Raw genomic sequence first — 17,689 nt, forward strand, 5'->3', positions numbered from 1 at the left:
ACAGAAGGACAGCTTTTGTGTGCGTATCTTTGGACTTGCCTATGTTGTGAGTGTCTATTTGCTGCCTGCAGGGGAGGAATTTCTGACGAGGGGCCAAGGTAGGCAGTGGGGACACACTGCAGCTGGCTGTTGAGCATGTCATGACAGGATTTCTCAAACCCTAATTTCACTTTCAAAATCGGTATCCTAATCAGAGGATAAATTCAGATTCTGGTTCCCCAAGCAATAGTTTGCAAAAGCACATGTCCATATTCTTCTCCTTCAGCTAGTACCCTGCTCATGGTTGCTGACTACTGTTGGAAAAGCTTCCTCCTCACCTTTCTGTCTGGGGACTTGCAGGTCCTACCTGGTCAACAAAGCTTCGACTCCTCCAGGAAGCTCTCCCTGACTACTTTCAGTCCAGGGACACCTTTCAGTATTCTAAATCAGGCACCCACACACTACTGCTTGTAGGCCATATCCAGCCCACTGCTGTTTTTGTAATAAAAGTTTTCTGAGATCATAGCTACATTCATTTGTTTACATATTGTCTTTGGCTGTCGTTGAGATACAGTGGCAGAATTCAGCAGTTATGACAAAGACCATATGGCACACAAGCTTAAAATATTTACTTTCTGGACTTTTACAAAAGAAGTTTGCTGACTCCTCTCCTAAACTGAGAAGGCTTAATGTGTGTGCCACCCAGCATAATGTGTAATAAATGCTCCTATTTTACAGTTTACAAAACTCACTTTAGAATTCAGCAGAGATTTTTAGTACTTCCAAGACATTTTGCTCTTTGAACAAATAATCTCAGAGTTACAGTTGGAGATGGGGGTGAGTTCCCCAAGAGGGCAAAGAGCACACACAGGCTCAGGAGGCAACATCCATTTATTACTGTTGTCACATAATTGCAAAGAAGGCTCTCAGAGCATAGCTTTTTACCTAAACTAGTTCCCTCCAACCCAAAATGTTTACTAGTGTAAGAACGAAACAATCTTAGTGTAAGAACATAAAGCTCATCAAATTTCTTTAAGGATGTGTGAAGATGTTACTTAATAAAATTGTTTATATGGAAGTCCAAATAAATACACTTATATAAAATTAGAAGGTTAGCATTTGCTTTTAAAAAATCATATTAATGGGAACCTTTCAGACACTCTGGTGTCCCACTTTATAAGAATCTGACTTGTAATAGGTTTGAGGGTGAGAATACACTGAACTCAGTGGTCTAGAGTCAGGTTCATTCATTTGTCTTCTGTCCTGCCTAGTGGTCAGCCCATTCCCAGGGTGGAGTACACGGAGGAAGAAACCAAAACTTGGGGCGTTGTGTTCCGGGAGCTCTCCAAACTCTATCCCACTCACGCTTGCCGGGAGTATTTGAAAAACTTCCCTCTGCTGACTAAATACTGTGGCTACAGGGAGGACAACGTGCCTCAACTTGAAGATGTCTCTGTGTTTCTAAAAGGTAAGGCTGCCCACGGGCTCTCTTCTCTTTCTAGACAACATCCTTGTTTGCCTTCCAAGGACACGTGTTGCAGCAATGGCCCTTTTTGCACAAAATGAAGAACCATCTCTGATTTTAAAAGAGAAGCATTTGAACCAACAATTACCCAGGGCCACCTGCGGACAGCAGAGCAGGGACTTTGGATGGGGAGATAGACTCAGCTGTGTACACAGCTCCGGGCTTGGTGAGGTCTCTCTGTGGTAGGCTGCTTTTTACTACGAACCCCCAGAAGATATTTGCAAGTCCCACTTTGAGCTTTTCCTGATCCAGGTACTACTCTGTTGGGCTGCATAGGCACAGAATGATCTCCAAGGTGACTTTTTATTTGCTTTGTTAAAAATTATGTACTGGATGAAGAAATATCATGGATAATGTTGAACACTAGTGACTTTCCTCTGAGGGAAACCAGTCAATCAAACCAATAGTTTGATGTATGAAATGTGTGCCAGGGACTGTATCCATTGCTGCTGTTATCATGGTGAGGAAGATGAGTCACCTCGGGGTCACAGCCTCTGTGTGGTCACTCTCCTAACGGACCCTCCTGAGACAGTGACTGAGGAAACTCAGGACTCTTGGAGGGGTGGGGTGCAAAGTTTCCTGGTGACCCGCTTCCTCCTCTGTTCATTGTGGTTAAGCCCTCGGGGTCTCCGCACCCCCCAAGCCACCTGCTCATCCCACGCAGTTTGAAGTGCAACAGTTCTAAAAGCAAAAGTCTCACTGCCTGCTTTCTTTCCTGGAACTCATTTCCTCAAAGGTGTAAATGTCTTCTTTCTTGGTGAGAGTTTATTCTCTAGCCCATCAGGCTCCCCTCTAAGCATCCTCCTCTGAACCCCGGCCCACCTCCCATATGTAATCAGTCTTTGTTGAGCATCCTAGTGCTGCTCTAATACATAATGACAAACTTAGTGATTCCCACGAATGTGTCATCTTACGGTTTTGGACATCACAAGTCTAATGGTGAGGTCACGTCAGCGTACATTCCTTCTGGAGGTTCGTTTTTCCTGCCTTTTTCCACTTTTAAGAGTGTGCTTGCATTCCCTGGCTCATGGCCCCTTCCTCCTGTCGCTCCAACCTCTCTTTCCCTTGTCAGAGCTCTTCTGACTCTGATTAGAAGAACGCTTGTGGAGTATACTGGCCCCACCTGATAATCCAGGATAATCTTCCCACTTCAAAATCCTTAACTTAATCACATCTGCCAAATTCATTTTGCCATGAAAGGGAACATATTCGCAGGTTGAGGGCATTAGGACTTGGACATCTTTGGAGGGCCATTATCAACTTACCGCAGTCTTTAAGTATTGCCACTTGCAGCTTTGTGACCCATCACGGACCTGTTTTTTTTTTTTTTCCTGTTCTCCAGCCACCAGCCAAATTGAGGTCCCATCATTTTACAACTTTGACCCCTGTATCTTCTCCCCTCTATTCTCCTGCCCACTTCGTCCAGATGAATCTTCCTAAAGCATTATTTCTTTCCTGGCATCTCTGCTCAGAAGCTATCAGTGACTCTGACTTTACTGGACTTGGCAAAAATTCTTTTGGGTAAAAGTCCACATAGTAAATATTTTAGGCTTTGTGGGCCCTGAGATGAAATAGAGGCTGTTATATAGGTATTTAGATAACCATTTAAATGTGACCATAAAAAACATAAAAACTATTCTTAGCTCATGGGGTACAAAAATAGGCAGTGAGTTTGACTTGGACTATGGGCCATTTTTTCCTGACCTCTGATTTATATGATCAAGTTCTGAACTGCTCAGCCTCATTGAAGGCCCTGACCCAGCTCTCCAAGTTTGTCTCCTGCTGTGACTATACTGTACAAACCCTCTCTTCTAGCTGGGGGCTCTCCAGACCCTTGCTTAGGCTACGTCTCTTGATAGAAAGCTACTCAAATTCTACTTACTCTTTGAGACTCAGAGTAGGGCTGCTTCCTCTATGGATCCTCATAACTACCACCATGACCACTCCTGTCTCAGGTTTCACTCTAGACCATGTGTGTTTCAGGAGGTAGGCATGGTCTGACAGCTGGTACCCTGAGAACCACACCCAGGTCTCGGGAGGACCCCACGTGTGAACATCATCCACGATATTTGTTATGGAGGAAAAGAGATTGAGAACCACTGATGAGCACCTCACTACATACTGCTTTATGCTGTTCAACTGGTGATGTTTTCCCAAATGGCTGTGCCCTGGCATGCCCCTCTTTTTTATCCCCTGGATTTATGTGCATATTACTGCCATGGGCTTGATTGCTCACATACGGGAATTGCTTTTTATTGCATTGTTCCTCAAACTCCAGGAATTTGAATCCCATCTCATAATTTTTGCCATATCTGTCTCCCAGCTTGGTATTTTTGAGAGGGAGTGTGGTACAGCAGAGATTCTAGATGTGAGTCTCTGCTCTGCCAGTTCCTAGCTGTGTGAGCTGAGACAAGTAGGCTTAACCTCTCTGTGCCTCAGTTTCCACTGCAATAGGGATAATAATTATATCTACCTTGAAAAGTGGTTGGGAGGGGAAACTAAATGACATCCCTTAAAGCCCTAAAGTTACTGCTTGGCTCACAGTAAGGAGAGCAGAGTCTTAGTTGTTATTATTGTTCTTATTACTATCTTTGCTGCTGTTGTTTCTCCCAACCCTTCATGAACCGGATGCTGGGATCTCAGTCTGCTTCATTAATTAGCAGATTGGCAAACACAATGTAAATGTTTGTGTTTTTATTTCCTTTCATTGGCTCACATTTAAAACACCTAGTATATTTAAAAAGGAAACTTGCTAAGCAATGATGTTGACAAATTCAAAGTTCTTGAAGTGATAGGTACTTTTTAAAAAATTGCATAAAAATAAAATACATAACTATTAAAATAATGTTCCTCTGTGTACCACCACTTGTGTGCCACATGTGGGATAGACTGGAGTAATTGACGTAAAGTAGAAAAAGAAGAAAATACACTTATCTTTCTGATATTCAGTGGGAAGCAATCCAAAGTGAAAGCTTTTGGAATGAACGTAATACTGTTAGAATTATGGGTCTGAGGAGGCCTCAGAACAGGGTGATTTCCATGTAGATTCCAGCAATCCCAGGATGGGCCTAGTTTACAAGCTTAATTGGTTCTTGCCTGTTAAAACCATTCTAACCATTCTCAGGTGCTCTGCTAATGAGTTGAGGGGTTCAGAATGGGAACTTTACAATGCTGGTATCAGAGATAAGACTAGCCTTCCATTGTAAATTTTCTGGGGCTTCATGAGAAGGAAGCATTATCTCTTAAACTAGAACACTGATGGCCCACAGCCTAATTGAGTTAGCAGTATAGGGCAGTTTCATAGAGTTTATTGTATTCTGCTTATTTTATTCTCTCTTACCATAAACTAATGGAGCATGGACCTCTTTAGTGTACCTCTTCCAGTGGCAGTAATTAATATGATTGTTTTCATAATATCACAGAAAACAATCCTATAGAATGAAGGAGTTAGGTGGTATTGGACTACAGAAAGCTGTAGTGTGAACTGATTCCACACTGCTAGGGAAGGGGGTGAATCAGCTTGTTGTGAGCTGAACACAGCCAGCCAGGGAGGCTCCCTCCCTCCCTGGATGTGACCCTCAGAGAGACAGCAGGCACCATGCTAGGCACGCTGGAGATGTCCTCTCCTGTGTCTGATCCTAATCAGGCTTCTGAATTTAAATTCTTATGTTTTTTTCACTTTTCTTTTCATTTTAATGAATGTCTTGTTCCCCTGGAAACTATCATTCAAGAGTATATTTTAGCATTCAGAAGCCATGAATATGATAGCTGCTGATATTGTATGTCATTCAGTTGTCAAGAGTTTTAAGATCTGGGTTACGTTGTTTCTAGCACATCTTTATAAATAATAGGATGCCCTGCTTGAGCCCTCAGGTATCACCGGGTCAGTATTTAGTTGGCTTTTTCTGTTGCCTCTTTAGAAAGGTCTGGCTTCACGGTGAGGCCGGTGGCTGGATACCTGAGCCCGCGAGACTTCCTGGCAGGCCTGGCCTACCGAGTGTTCCACTGCACCCAGTACATCCGGCATGGCTCGGACCCCCTCTACACCCCAGAACCGTGAGTGACCCTTGGGAAGGCTGAACTGGACGGAGACCACCATACCGTGGGGTGGTCAATGCTCACTTTACTTGGAAATGACTTAGGCCCTCTTTTGCCTCCCAGGTGATTTCATCTTTCTAGCCGGTGGGAGCCCCGCGCTCACCTACAGCAGCAGGGCTCGCTGAGAGAGCCGAGTGCCCGGCTTGGGGTGTGGGGCCCCGTGTTCTTGCTCAGCTTGTCTCTCCAGTGGATCCCAACATTGAACCTACTGCTCTGGCCAGGCTGTTGGTGACATTGCTCCTTAAAACGTGTGTAGGTGTTATAAAGCCATGATCCCTGTAGACCATTAGGACAACGCTGCACTTCAAGAGCCAGGACTCACAGCGAAATTCTAATAATAAGGCTAATCCCTATGCACCAGGAGCGGCCCGTTTATCCCCAAGCAGCCAGGTGGTGTAGGCACTGTTATCATCTCCATTTTCGCGGATGAGGAGGCGCAGGCATGGAGGGATGAAGTAAGCGTGCGCGCAGAGCCAGGACACAAGTCACCCAATGGGGAGGCGCCTCTGGTGTCAGGGAGATGGTCATGCACACGCACCGGCAACTCTTGTCGCCAGTCCCCTCGGCTTCAGTCCTTCCTGTCGCCCCCAGAGTCAGAGCTCTGTGCGCTGTTCTCTGCCATCCTAGGTTCTCAAATCCTCCTTCAGTCCTGGGACCACCTCTAGACTTACGTGGGGTTTGTGGTTCCTCTCTGGCTCCTTCCTCAAGAGATTCTGCCTTTGGAGTTTTATTCTTTTTCTCCAGGACAGTGGGTGGGCCGAGGGCATGGAGAGAAGTGTGGGTAGAGAGCAATGCGTGAAGTGTGAGCCTCCATGTGGTGATAATTTGGCTTTATCATACTGGGATTGTACAGTCCCCCAGTGTGAAACACTCTGGCTTGTTTTCTTAAACTTGTTGAATTCTCCATTGCCTTAGAGGCAGATGCAAGTTCTGTCTTCTCTGGGAAGCATTCTCGTGTGTCTTGCACACACCACTCCTCTCCTTCCTCAGAAAGTCTGTCATTTCTCTTCTTATTATCCATCTGTGATGTGTATTTAACCCTGCTAGCTTTTAGCTTGTTACACTTAAGTGTGTCTTACATCTTTTGTGAAATTACAAACTACTTGAGAGCAGTGCCCTGAATTTTTCCCTGTATGCTTTTTTTTTTTTTTTTATGAATAAACACTCACTGGAAGACTGCTATGTGCTTGGATTGTCTGGGAATCCAGCAAAGTCCCTGACCTCCTGGTTGAACGGGAGACAGTGGTCCTCACACAACCAGATAGACAGGGAGCAAGGTGGCAGGGACTGGCTGCGAGGTACTAGCAGTGCCGTGAAGACATGCAAAGCAGGGCGAGGGGACGAAGAGTGACAGAGGGTGCCTTTGCGGTTGAGGCATCAGGTGGCCTCTTTGGAGGTGGCATATGAGCAGAGACTTGGATGTGACTGTCTCCAGGTAGCATATTCCAGGTGGAGAGAGAAAAGCAAAAGCAGAGACCCTGTGGCTGGGAGCTGTCATCAGGTCTCTGTCCCCTGGGGCTCCATTCAAATAAGTGCCTCCCCCTAATCTTTCTCTCATTTGTCACCGACTGTTCTGCAGGCCACTGGGGTTATCACTTTGCATACGATGCTGTTTTACTTGAATAATCTTGTGATTAATGGGCTACCGTGATCATCACAGGAGAGCAGAGTCCTTGGAGGCTGAAGCAGTTCAGTCGCTGATGGTGGTGGAAGTGGGCAGGGATGGGAGTGGGTCTCTGGTGTCCTCTGCTCTGCCTCCTCCACGGGCATGAGGCTCACTGGCTGGGTGGTCCCCACAGGGTCACTTCATTGTTGTTTAGCTCCTTTCAGCTTCCCTGAAAGTGTTTTCAGGTAAGCAAAGGTTACTTATAGGACTCAAGGCATTTGGAAAAGAAATGCTTAGAGTGGAGTGTTTGCTCAAAGGAGCGTTGTCAGAGTTAGAAAGGCAATCTCTAAATCTAGCCCAGAGGATTTACAGATGGCCCTGTTTACAAATAGCAGGCACTTTGTTAGTTCCCTTTGAATAACTGGCCCTCCAGAGACCTATGATGGTGTGCCAGTAAGTATGCAGAGAGAGAGAGAGAGAGGGCAAAGAAATGAGATTTTAGCCACAGAGGTCTATAAAATTTTGGGATAATGTGTTAAATTTTTACCAAAGTACTTTCAGCCAATTCATTCAGCAAACATTTATGTGCAGTGCTAGCAGGGAGGTGCAGTGGATTCAAAGATGAATAAAATACAGCAGCTGTTTTTTAAAGCAGCTCATATTCTGGCAGGGAAGATAGAAACATAAATAATTATGAAAGAGTGTGGTTAGGGCTATAATGTGGGTGTATACAAAGCCTTAGAGGAGCATAGAGGAGAGAGCAGTTCTGAGAGGCTTTTCAGAGAAGGTATAAATGGAGTGGGGGTCTGGAAGGATGGCTAGGAATTTCTTTTTTGGACAAGGCAGGTGGGGAGGGAAGGGAAGTTTTCAAGTCATGGTAACAGCAAATGCAAAGTTGTGAAGGCATGCAGGAGGGAAAAACGAGCAAGGCTTGTTACACCAGGGCACAGGTCATGTGTTAGGGATGAACTATTTCTTCAGTCTGCAATGTAAATGGTCATTTGTTAAACTAGGACATTTGGGCTCCATTCTGTAGGCAGTAGTGATCTATCCAGCGTTCTTAAGCAGGATCAGATAATGGTGTTTCAGAAAGATGATGGGGATGAGGCTGGACAGTGTGGAGAATGAACTAGCTAGAAAACCAGTTGGCGCTCACATTCCAGTGCAGGAATTTAGTTTACTAGGTGGCGCTGAACTAGAGAAGGTCAGTGGGAGAGGACAAGAGGTCACGTATTTGACAAACATCATCAAGAAGGCATTGACAGTATCTGGTGACTGGATGAGGATGCGGAGAGGAGAGGATCCCTAAGGTCACTCTTGGATTTTAGACTGGAAAGCTGAATGGGTAGTTTTCTAATAATGATTGAGAATATTGGAGGAGGATCAGGTTTGGAGGGTAGAGGGAAGGAAAAAGGGAAAAAAGAGGAGGATTTGGGTTGAAGTGTCTTGTCTTTGAGGTCCCCATGGGTGGAATCTCCAGATGGAGAAAGCCTTGGTAGTTGGAAATAGGGTTGGGAGTTCAGAAGTGAAGCTGAAGCTCCCACTGTGGATGTGAGTGTTTTCTCCTTTGACTCCTGTGACTACAGACAAGAGGAGGCTAAGTCAAAGGACAGAAACTTGCAATTCTCTAACCTGGGGTTGTTTTCACAGGCTCTTTTTTTAGGTGGGTTTATATCATTCGTTTGTTTTTTTTAAATTGTTATTACTATTTTACGAGTAGGTAATACATATGTATGATTCGGAATTTAAAGCATACAAGAGGGTCTACTGTGAAGAGTGACTTTCTATCCCTCTTCTCTCCCTTGTCCCTAGGGACACCCACAGCTATCAGTTTCCATTGCATCCTTCCAGAAATATGCTGCACAGACACAGTTCTCTGTAAAGATCCCTTTAATCCTTATGGATGAAAGTCCCAAGTCCCTGCCCGGCTACATAATTTGAACAGCTGGGACCCTATGCTGGGAGGTCAGTTTCCTGCCCAAGCACTTCCCCAGGCCTTGTCATTGTAATTGAATCCCATTTCCACAATTGAAAACCCACAAGAGGGCAGATTCCCCAGTTTGTGAAGTTCAGCCTGGCTCCTGTATTTGGTGCTTGTACTCTGCTTCCAAATGACTGCTTCCAGCAGCTGGTCTGTTTGTTGCAGGCAGTGCTGATGAAGCAGAGGTGAGCCCTGAAGGTGTGGGTGGAAATGAGAGGGAAGGCAGCAAAAAGACAGTGTCTGGAAAAAGAATTTCATTTTCGTTTCCAGTCTGGGGAGTATGTATTTTGATATCACAACTTGAGACACATAGTGGGTTTTAAACATGTTTTTGGCTTGTTTTAACATTTCACATCTTAAAGAGTCTGGGTTCTCTAAACTTGGCCGGATAGTGGGACTTGAGTTTAAAAAGTGGTGGCAGATTGGATTGGTTTCCAGGGGAAAGTTTTCTGGACTGGAGACCAGCAGAGAGATTCTTGGAGAATCAGCGACACCTGGTTTTCTTGGTGGGAGGAGTTGCTTTTCACGTGTTTCTCCCTGATTGACGGGGCGCTGGTTCTGCTCAGAGTGGAGGGAGGTTGTGTGTTCTCCCTTTGAGCACACCCAAGGCAGCGATTTCTCTGGTCATTGTTGCATCACTATATGCTTTGATCAGCTGGGATGATCGCAAGCAACTTTATTCAATACTAATCAAGTATTGAAGTGTGCAAATTATTTCCTCTAAAAAAATCAATTGGGTCCAATTCAAGGTTATTCCAATAATAGCAAGCCTTTCACTCAGTGGAAAGAGAGGAAAAGATGCCGAGTTCCAGGTTGCATGGATGTGGGGGCATCACCTGGCATGTGATGTAGCAGAATAGAGATCTGAGAAGCCCCATGATCCCGCTGGTCTCCTTGCCTCTCTGGGAAGTCTGTCCTTGTCTGTGTCATATTGCACCCTCTGGCCACATCATTTTCTTTTAGAACAGGGTTTCTCAACCTTGGCACTATTGGTATTTGGGGCCAGATGATTCACTGTTGTGGGGGGCTGTTCTGTGTATCATAGGGTGTTTAGTTTCACTGCCCTCTACCCACTAGATGTCGAGAGACCCTTCTGCTCCTGCCAGATGTGGCAATCAAAGATGTCTTCAGATATTTCCAAATGTTCCCTGGGCTCTGTTCTAGAAAAAAAATCTGACAGGTCATGTGCTAGCATTGCTGCTTCACCTGCCAGGTATTGCACTCCTTCCTCTTAGAAGCAGTCTGCAGACTTTGTTTCCTTTCTAAAACACAAATCTGAGTGCAGCATTCCCTGGTTTAACTTCTGTTAGTTCCCTGTGACAGGGAAAAAAGTCTGAGCTCATCAAATCATATTTTCTGCTTCTTTGTCTGCCTCTCTGAAACCTTATGCTCCAGCAACCCTGGACTTCTCACCATCCAGCGAGCCTGCTGGCTCATGGCTCCATCTCTTTGCACAGGAGGCTCATTCTGCCTGGAATGCCTGTGGTGAAATCCCTTTAATTCTCTAGGATTAAAGCTCTGTTGCAACCATCTCTGTGAGGACTTTTCCAGGCAGAGCTAGATATTCCTGGAGCACTTTGCCTCACTTCTATCTTAGCACTTACAGCGCTGCTCGGTCGTTCTTTGTTTGTGTGTCGGTTTCCTTCACGAAGACAGCAGTTAACTCAAAGCCAGTTGGCAAAGGCGGTACAGGAGCAAGGGGACCCAGACTGAGATTGAAGCCTGGCAGCTAAAGAGAAAACTGAGTTCAAAGTGGGCTGAAGCCATGAACAACGGCCACCAGGAGGTGCCAGGTTCCAGGTATACTCAGAACCCCAGACTGAATCTGAGATCGTGGAGAAAGGGAGCCCAGGGCAAGTCTATGCTGTGAGTTTTCATGAAGCCCCCGTGTGTGCTGGGCGGTAGTGGGGCCTCTTTCTGAAGGGTTGTGGCCCTGTGTTCATGAGTGCCTTCCAGTATTTCAGGGACTGATCTGGACTCCTGTCCATGTATAAAGCATTTTTACACATTCAGTGTCTTCAGGCAAATCGTAAAAGTTCAATGGTGGAATTTAGACAGCAGTTGAAGCTGTAAGAATAGGCACTTGGACCAGAATAGCCTTTTCTTCAAATCACACCAGTAAGGGGCAACATATTTTGCTGGTCTGTTTTGTTTGGGGATAAAGATCATTTCAGAATAAAGAAGTGGTTATTCATTTTGAAGCTGAAGAAGAGGAGCAAAAGGAGAGTGAAGGTTTTCCCCACCTCCCCTTTATTCAAATGAGAGGGACAGAGGGAGAGAGGGAAGGAGGGAAAGAACAAGAGGCCCACTTGCACTTGACAGGGTGCTAAGAAAAGGTATGTTTTCCCCCCTTTAGGTTATTAACCCTGAATATTGTCCCACCTAAGAGGCAGGAAAGCTCATCTCCCTAGCTTTAAAAATAATGTCACTCTGTGACATGTGCTAAAGTATATTGGAACTATTTAAAATAGCACATTGGCAGCTTCTGCCAAGGGACTGTCATGTGAGCGGATGTGTTGTCCATGTGAGAAGTGGGTGGTACTCCTTCCCAGGGAGGAACGTTGATCAGAGAGGTGGGAACGTCTCTGGATTTGTCTCTAGAAGCTTCTGGCTAGAGTGGGGGTGGTGGTGATTCAGTTTAGGGATGTCTTGGACATACCGGGAAGAGAAGTGACGTGGAGAAAGGGATCATTCCCTCCTCTGGTCGCATTTGCTCTGGTCTGGCCTCTGACACCAGGCTTCTGGTTTTTGGAAGGTGCTTTGGATTTTCAGATGTCTTATGTATCCCATTCTCCCTAGTTCTGCTTTAGTTCATTTGGCTTTTCTTGCCTGGACACTTCCTTTTGGGACACCTGTGGTCTCTTTCTCCGTGGTTCCTACAGACTCCCTGAATGTGTTTTGTGCAGGGTGGGTATTGAACACTTGCTGACTGAATTTGCATGTGCGTGTACTTGCTTATGATTTGCAATCATATCTGTGGTCCCCATGGTCAGTGGTATCTTAGAAATGCAGAGCTCTTTAAGGAGCATAGTTTAATAAAGCTATGTTCTCCTGGGGCCAAATTTCCTGCTTTCCTCCAAAAGCTGTATGGATTGACTGAGGTCTTGGAAATGAGGGAAGATAGCACAAGAAGACCCTATTTTCTAAGGTATGACTCTCTCTCTCTATATATATAGGATAATTAGTCTTGTTCTCCTCAATATAGGCCAAACCCACCCTGATCTTATTTCTGGATGGAGACTAGAGGTGGCCAGATGCCTCATGGTTCTGTACTGGGTGCCCTTTGAAGCTGAAAACATTGCCCAGAGCAGTGTTAAAATACACATCCATAGTGTGACTCCCCTACCTCTTGTCCATTGCTCAGGAACAAGTAATCAGGAGTTTTAAATATTAATGTACATTCTCTGACATCAAGTCTTTGAGGTCAAGCCAGTGCAAGATCTGTCTCTCCAGAGGAGCTATTGCCAACGTAATAAAGCAATTTTGTACCAGAAATCCCTTTAAAAAAGGTTTTAGTGAAAACACTTAAAAATATTCATTCTATTTTATATTTCAGAGTATGTTGGCTGAACATACTGGTAACAAAAATATACTTAGCACAACATAGAAAAGCTTATTCAATCAGGGAATTCCAGACTCAGGGCTGTATTGGGATGACTAGTGATTCAGTACGTCCGGATGGGAGTATGTCTTTCTCTGATCTTTTCTGGTATGCCACTTCCAAATCGAAGAGCAGGCTTCACTATTAGGAAATAATTCAGGACACCATTGACTAATAGTGCAACATTTATTGCCATAATACAATTAAATGCCTTTGCGTTAAAGAAAATCTTTCTCATCGTCATCAAACATTTTAGGGGCAACTAATGTTATTTTTAAATATAACTGTTTTAAAGTTTTAAAAAGGCTTTGCAGTGAGGTGATTTTTCTTATAATTGCTGCTGTGTTTCAATTTTACAAGAAAAATAAAAGTGAATTATTTTTGACAATATTTTTTCATGTTTCTAAGTAAATGATATTATGCTTAGCCCTTGCTTATAGAATAGAACCCTCTCTAAAACTGGCAGAAGATGTCATTTATTTCTTTTTCTTGTGGCTCAGACATTAATCCTCATTTGTTAAGTAATAATACCAGCAGGGAAAGACACAGGCTTTCAAATTTATAAGAAAGGTGGGCTGCCCTTCTCTTCATTGAACAGATGCCTCTCACTAGGTCTGTAATGAGAAGAAAAATTGGATCTTTCCATTTCCAACTTCGCTTCTTGCTGCCATCTGGGAGATGCTGGGTTAAGTCCTGACTGTTGTGTTATTAGCATCAAGCTTTGCTGAAGTCAAGTCTGGGCCAGGTCTTACGGCAGAGCTGGGAAGCTAAGCCAGAGCTTTACAGAGTTTAACTTTCCCTCCTCTGAGTTCTGTTTGGCTTAAATGTACTCCTTCCCACAGGACACTGGAGGTCAGTGCCAGGCTTCCTGCCCAGCCAATTGGCTTCCTCCACAGCACTATAATCATCTTTGCATTTCAGGATTGCAGAGCAGCATTACTACCAGCAGTTCTCAGAAAATGGCACATTCTCAGAAGTCGATCCTGGCTGGCTTCCTCTATGTTTTAGCCCAGAGTTCACACCCCAGCACAGCAGTCATCTCCTCCCTAGGAGAACTTTGGTTAGGGCTACACTCAGGGCCAGGTAAGGTATTAGAGACCCTGAGACCTGAAAATATATATATTGTTGTCCCTTTCACCCTCCAACAGAGATAATTTCCACAAGACCAATAGCAGCAGAAACAACAATATTTTTTACTATTAGTAGGAAACACATACATAACAATCACCATGTGCCAGGCACTATTTCCAGTGAACTCATTTAATACAACAACCCTCTGAGTTACTATTATTATTTAGAGTTTATAGATGAGGAAACTGAGGCACAGAAATGTTAAGTAACTTGCTCAAAGTCACACAGCTGGTTCAGTGGGGAAGTCAGGATTTGAACTCAGGGAGCAGTGCAGCATTTGTGGGATTAACTGCTATTCCGTTAAACAGCAACACTAAACAGAAAAACTCAAAACCTAGTTGTGTGCTGAAGTTGAATAGTTTCTTCCTTGGTTTTCTAATCACAAACTGTGTAAAAGATTGTCCAGAGTGACACTTTCTTACCTTACTTTGGTGGCCCTGCTTTGTCAGAACCCTATGGACCGTATGGGCTAGTTGGCTGGCCTGGTGCTGTGCTAACCTGTCTTGTCTCTCTGATCCAACTGCCAGGCTTTCTTAGAAGCCCGCCCTCTCCTTTGATGTTCACAGGGCCACTGTTAGCTTGACCTGTTTATCAGGAGGACGCATCTCCTACTTCACTCGGAGAGAGTAGAGAGAAGGGGAAGGCTCCTCACCACGCATAGTGATGCAGATAGGAAGGAGGACACTGAGTCTTGCCCTTAGACAGAAGGACAGATGGACCACATGCCTGAAATCCAGGCCCCACCCTCAGCTGTCGGTGGGACTGTCGGCAGGCCACTTAACCTCCCCACGTTCGGGGTAATGACACAATGCTTTGATCTTTGCCAGAAGAATGCTTTATATAAATACCAAATAGTCTGTCTTTCTTGGTACCTCTTAAATTCATGGGGAGGCTGATGCGCCGCGTAAATTCCAGCATGTCCTTTGTTATGAGGCCATGTTCCCAGCTCTAGACTCCCAAGTTTTCAATCATTATAGTGGGTCTAGTTTTGTGAAGTGCCTGAAAGCAAAAATACCCCCTAAGACTTTTTACAGAGCCTTTCCTCTCAAGAGCTCCAGGCACTCTAACAATAGACATTGCATACAAAGAAAGAGGCCCTATATATTATTTAAAACCTGTGCATTTTGAGAACAAATTTGTACCTAAGTGCCTGCTGCTGGAGTCCTGGTTTTGTTGTTTTAGGCTGTTTACTGTAATGACTTGGGGTAAAGTTTTCAGATATATGTGTATATATATTTGTATATCTTTTAGTAGATTAAAGCAGGATTCCTTTTTTTCCAGCCTCACCTCAGGTTTGACTTCCTTGTGTGGTGCCTGTAATCTAAAATTAGCACCAGCATCTGAATCATAATTCATGTTCCCCTGGTGCCGTGTAGTCAGGGAGGACCTCGTTTAGGTACCTGCTGGTGTGGAGACTGACCTGGGAGAAAATGTTTCAGGAAAATTTGCATTTTTAAATTGCAAGTTCAGAAGAATAAATTCAAAATGATGGAATTTTAGGCAACGAGAGGTGACCCCTGGTCATAGCTCTTCACAGCTAGGTAGAGAATTGCATCTGTTGACAGGTACAGAAGCCACCACAGAGAGAAGGAAAAGGGGATCTGACATTTCTCACCATGTTCTGTCTAGCTGGCATCATTCCACTTAGCTCAGGGAGGTGGGCAGGGCTGTTGCCATTTTACAGATGGCAGTGCCCAAATTCAAAGAAGCCAGAATCCCTATGGCCACACAACTAGAAGGCAGCAAAACCAAGATCTAATCCAAAGCCCTTTTGCGACACTTGAAATTAAGCAAACTATACTTGGGAGTCACAGGGACTTACCCCTATATGGAGTGACAGAACCCCATTACCACTGCTCTGTTTAGTTGAGCTCAAAAAGCAATTTTGAGCATTTGTTGGGTATCAGGCTTTGTAAGCACCAGGAACCCAGAATTGAACATGGCGTGACCTCTTTCTTGGAGAAGCTTGCTGCTTCTTGTTTAAGTGATGAAATAGCTTCCAAAAGGGCAAAACTTTTTGAAGTAAATAGACCTCAGTGTAGGTGTAATTCAATAGAATCTGACTGATACCACATCCCTTGTGGGCAGCTCATATTCTCAGTACATTATCTTACTATAGTGTTCAAGAACTCCATGAGTTAGGGGTCCTTTTACTCTCCATTTTATAGATGAGAAAACAATGTATTTACACTGTCCATCATGGTAGAGATGCAGCTATTTACATTTATTAATTAAAATTAAATTGAAGTATATATTTAGCTTCTCAGTAGTGCTAGCCACATTCCAGGTGTCTGAGAGCCCCCTGTGCCAAGGGGTGACCCCATTGGATGGTCAGCTGTAGAATATCCATCATTGCGGGAGGCTGGATCGCACAGCACTGCTCCAGGTGATTCGCCTACTTGGGGATGTGGGAAATGGACTTAGGTCTGATTGCAGAGTGTACACTGTTGTACTTATCTTATAGTACCTCCTTAATATTGAGTGAAATTTTGAGGGGCATGGAAAGAATTAGAAATCTCTTATTTCTTCAAGAAATAAGAACTATCTAGATGATGGGGAACTAGAGACAGATCAGTAGTTTCCCTTGCAGCCCTTTTGTGTTGCTTCTGAAAAATGGAAACTGTGTCTCTCACTGGATCAGGAAAGTTAGTGGTTGCTGGCTGCCCTTTTATGGAGCCATAAGATGACTTTGCTAAGAGTTATTCTAGGATATGTGGCCTCAGTTCCTAACATAGTGTTGGTACGTAACAGGCACACAGGAATTGTGTCTTGAGCTTAAGTTGAAAAAAGACAAGTGTAATATCTTCTGCCAGTCTCTAAAGAGTTGTAGTGGAGAAGAATAACACTGGTGGCCTTCCTTATGATTCCTAGGGGGGCAAAAGTAAGGAAGATTTCCTCCAGGGCAAGATCCAAGTGCTTGGCTTCATAAAAAGTGGGCCACATACGTTGTCTATACTCTGATAAGGATATAAAAGGGAGTGATCATAAGAGCAGCCTAAAATCTTATGTGGGCCAGGCTTTAGTGTGCTATTTTAAGTCTAAGCTAAAGAAACTCCATATATGGTTCCAAAGCAAGCACTGAAAAAAAATTGCCTCCATACCAAATTAATTCCTGTTATCCTCTCTTTAGTGCAGTGGAAACAAACTAAGTCATCCCCCTTTCAGTGTGTCCCGGTGTGTTATACCAGATTACTTGCACTTGCCCACCACATGTTGTGTGAAAGCTGAAAAAAATACCCTATTTTGGCTTCCAGCTCATCTCCTGCTTCTTTTCATCAATGCAAACTCTCCACCCCTCCCACTCATCTTCCTTTTCTTCTCTTCATGATTTAGCTAAAGTGTTGGCTCCTGTGTCATTTAGAACAAAAGAAAACCTGTAGAAAAATGGTTGAAAAGACAGATGCACTGATTTGGGATGGGAAGCAAATGTTGGATGCTCACTCACGGCTTCTTAAAGGCTTTAATTTATAGCAAAAATAAAGAGGAGTTGTTCAACACATAGATCTTGAAGAGTCAGCTTTGAAAACTGATAAGACAAGAAAAATGCCATACTCATTTTGAATTTGAACTTAACAACCAGGACCCTTATTTCCCCGCAGCAAAATGATCACAACTTTCTTAGAATGATTTAAGAATTCCTGGGAGGCATTTTGCCCAGGCCCCTTTGTAGGCCCATTTTGGCAGGCTTTAGAATCCTCCTAAAGGGGCTTATCAGGGAAGATTCCAATTTAGAGTTGCAAAAGTTTAGTGTCTGATATCAGCTCTGGC

General features: G+C 44.2%; 1 protein-coding gene across 1 annotated transcript in view; it reads left to right on the forward strand.

Moving 5' to 3' along the window:
* Positions 1-17,689, forward strand: part of TPH2 (tryptophan hydroxylase 2) — a 110,496-nt gene that overhangs the window by 36,902 nt on the left and 55,905 nt on the right. Inside the window, exons 6-7 of the mRNA XM_036930817.2 lie at positions 1,251-1,447; positions 5,425-5,560. Of these exons, the coding sequence (XP_036786712.1) occupies positions 1,251-1,447; positions 5,425-5,560 (333 nt within the window). The remainder of the gene's footprint in view (positions 1-1,250; positions 1,448-5,424; positions 5,561-17,689) is intronic.

The sequence above is a fragment of the Manis pentadactyla genome, chromosome 10 (genome assembly GCF_030020395.1).
Source record: "Manis pentadactyla isolate mManPen7 chromosome 10, mManPen7.hap1, whole genome shotgun sequence".
In the NCBI taxonomy this organism is placed as follows: domain Eukaryota; kingdom Metazoa; phylum Chordata; class Mammalia; order Pholidota; family Manidae; genus Manis; species Manis pentadactyla.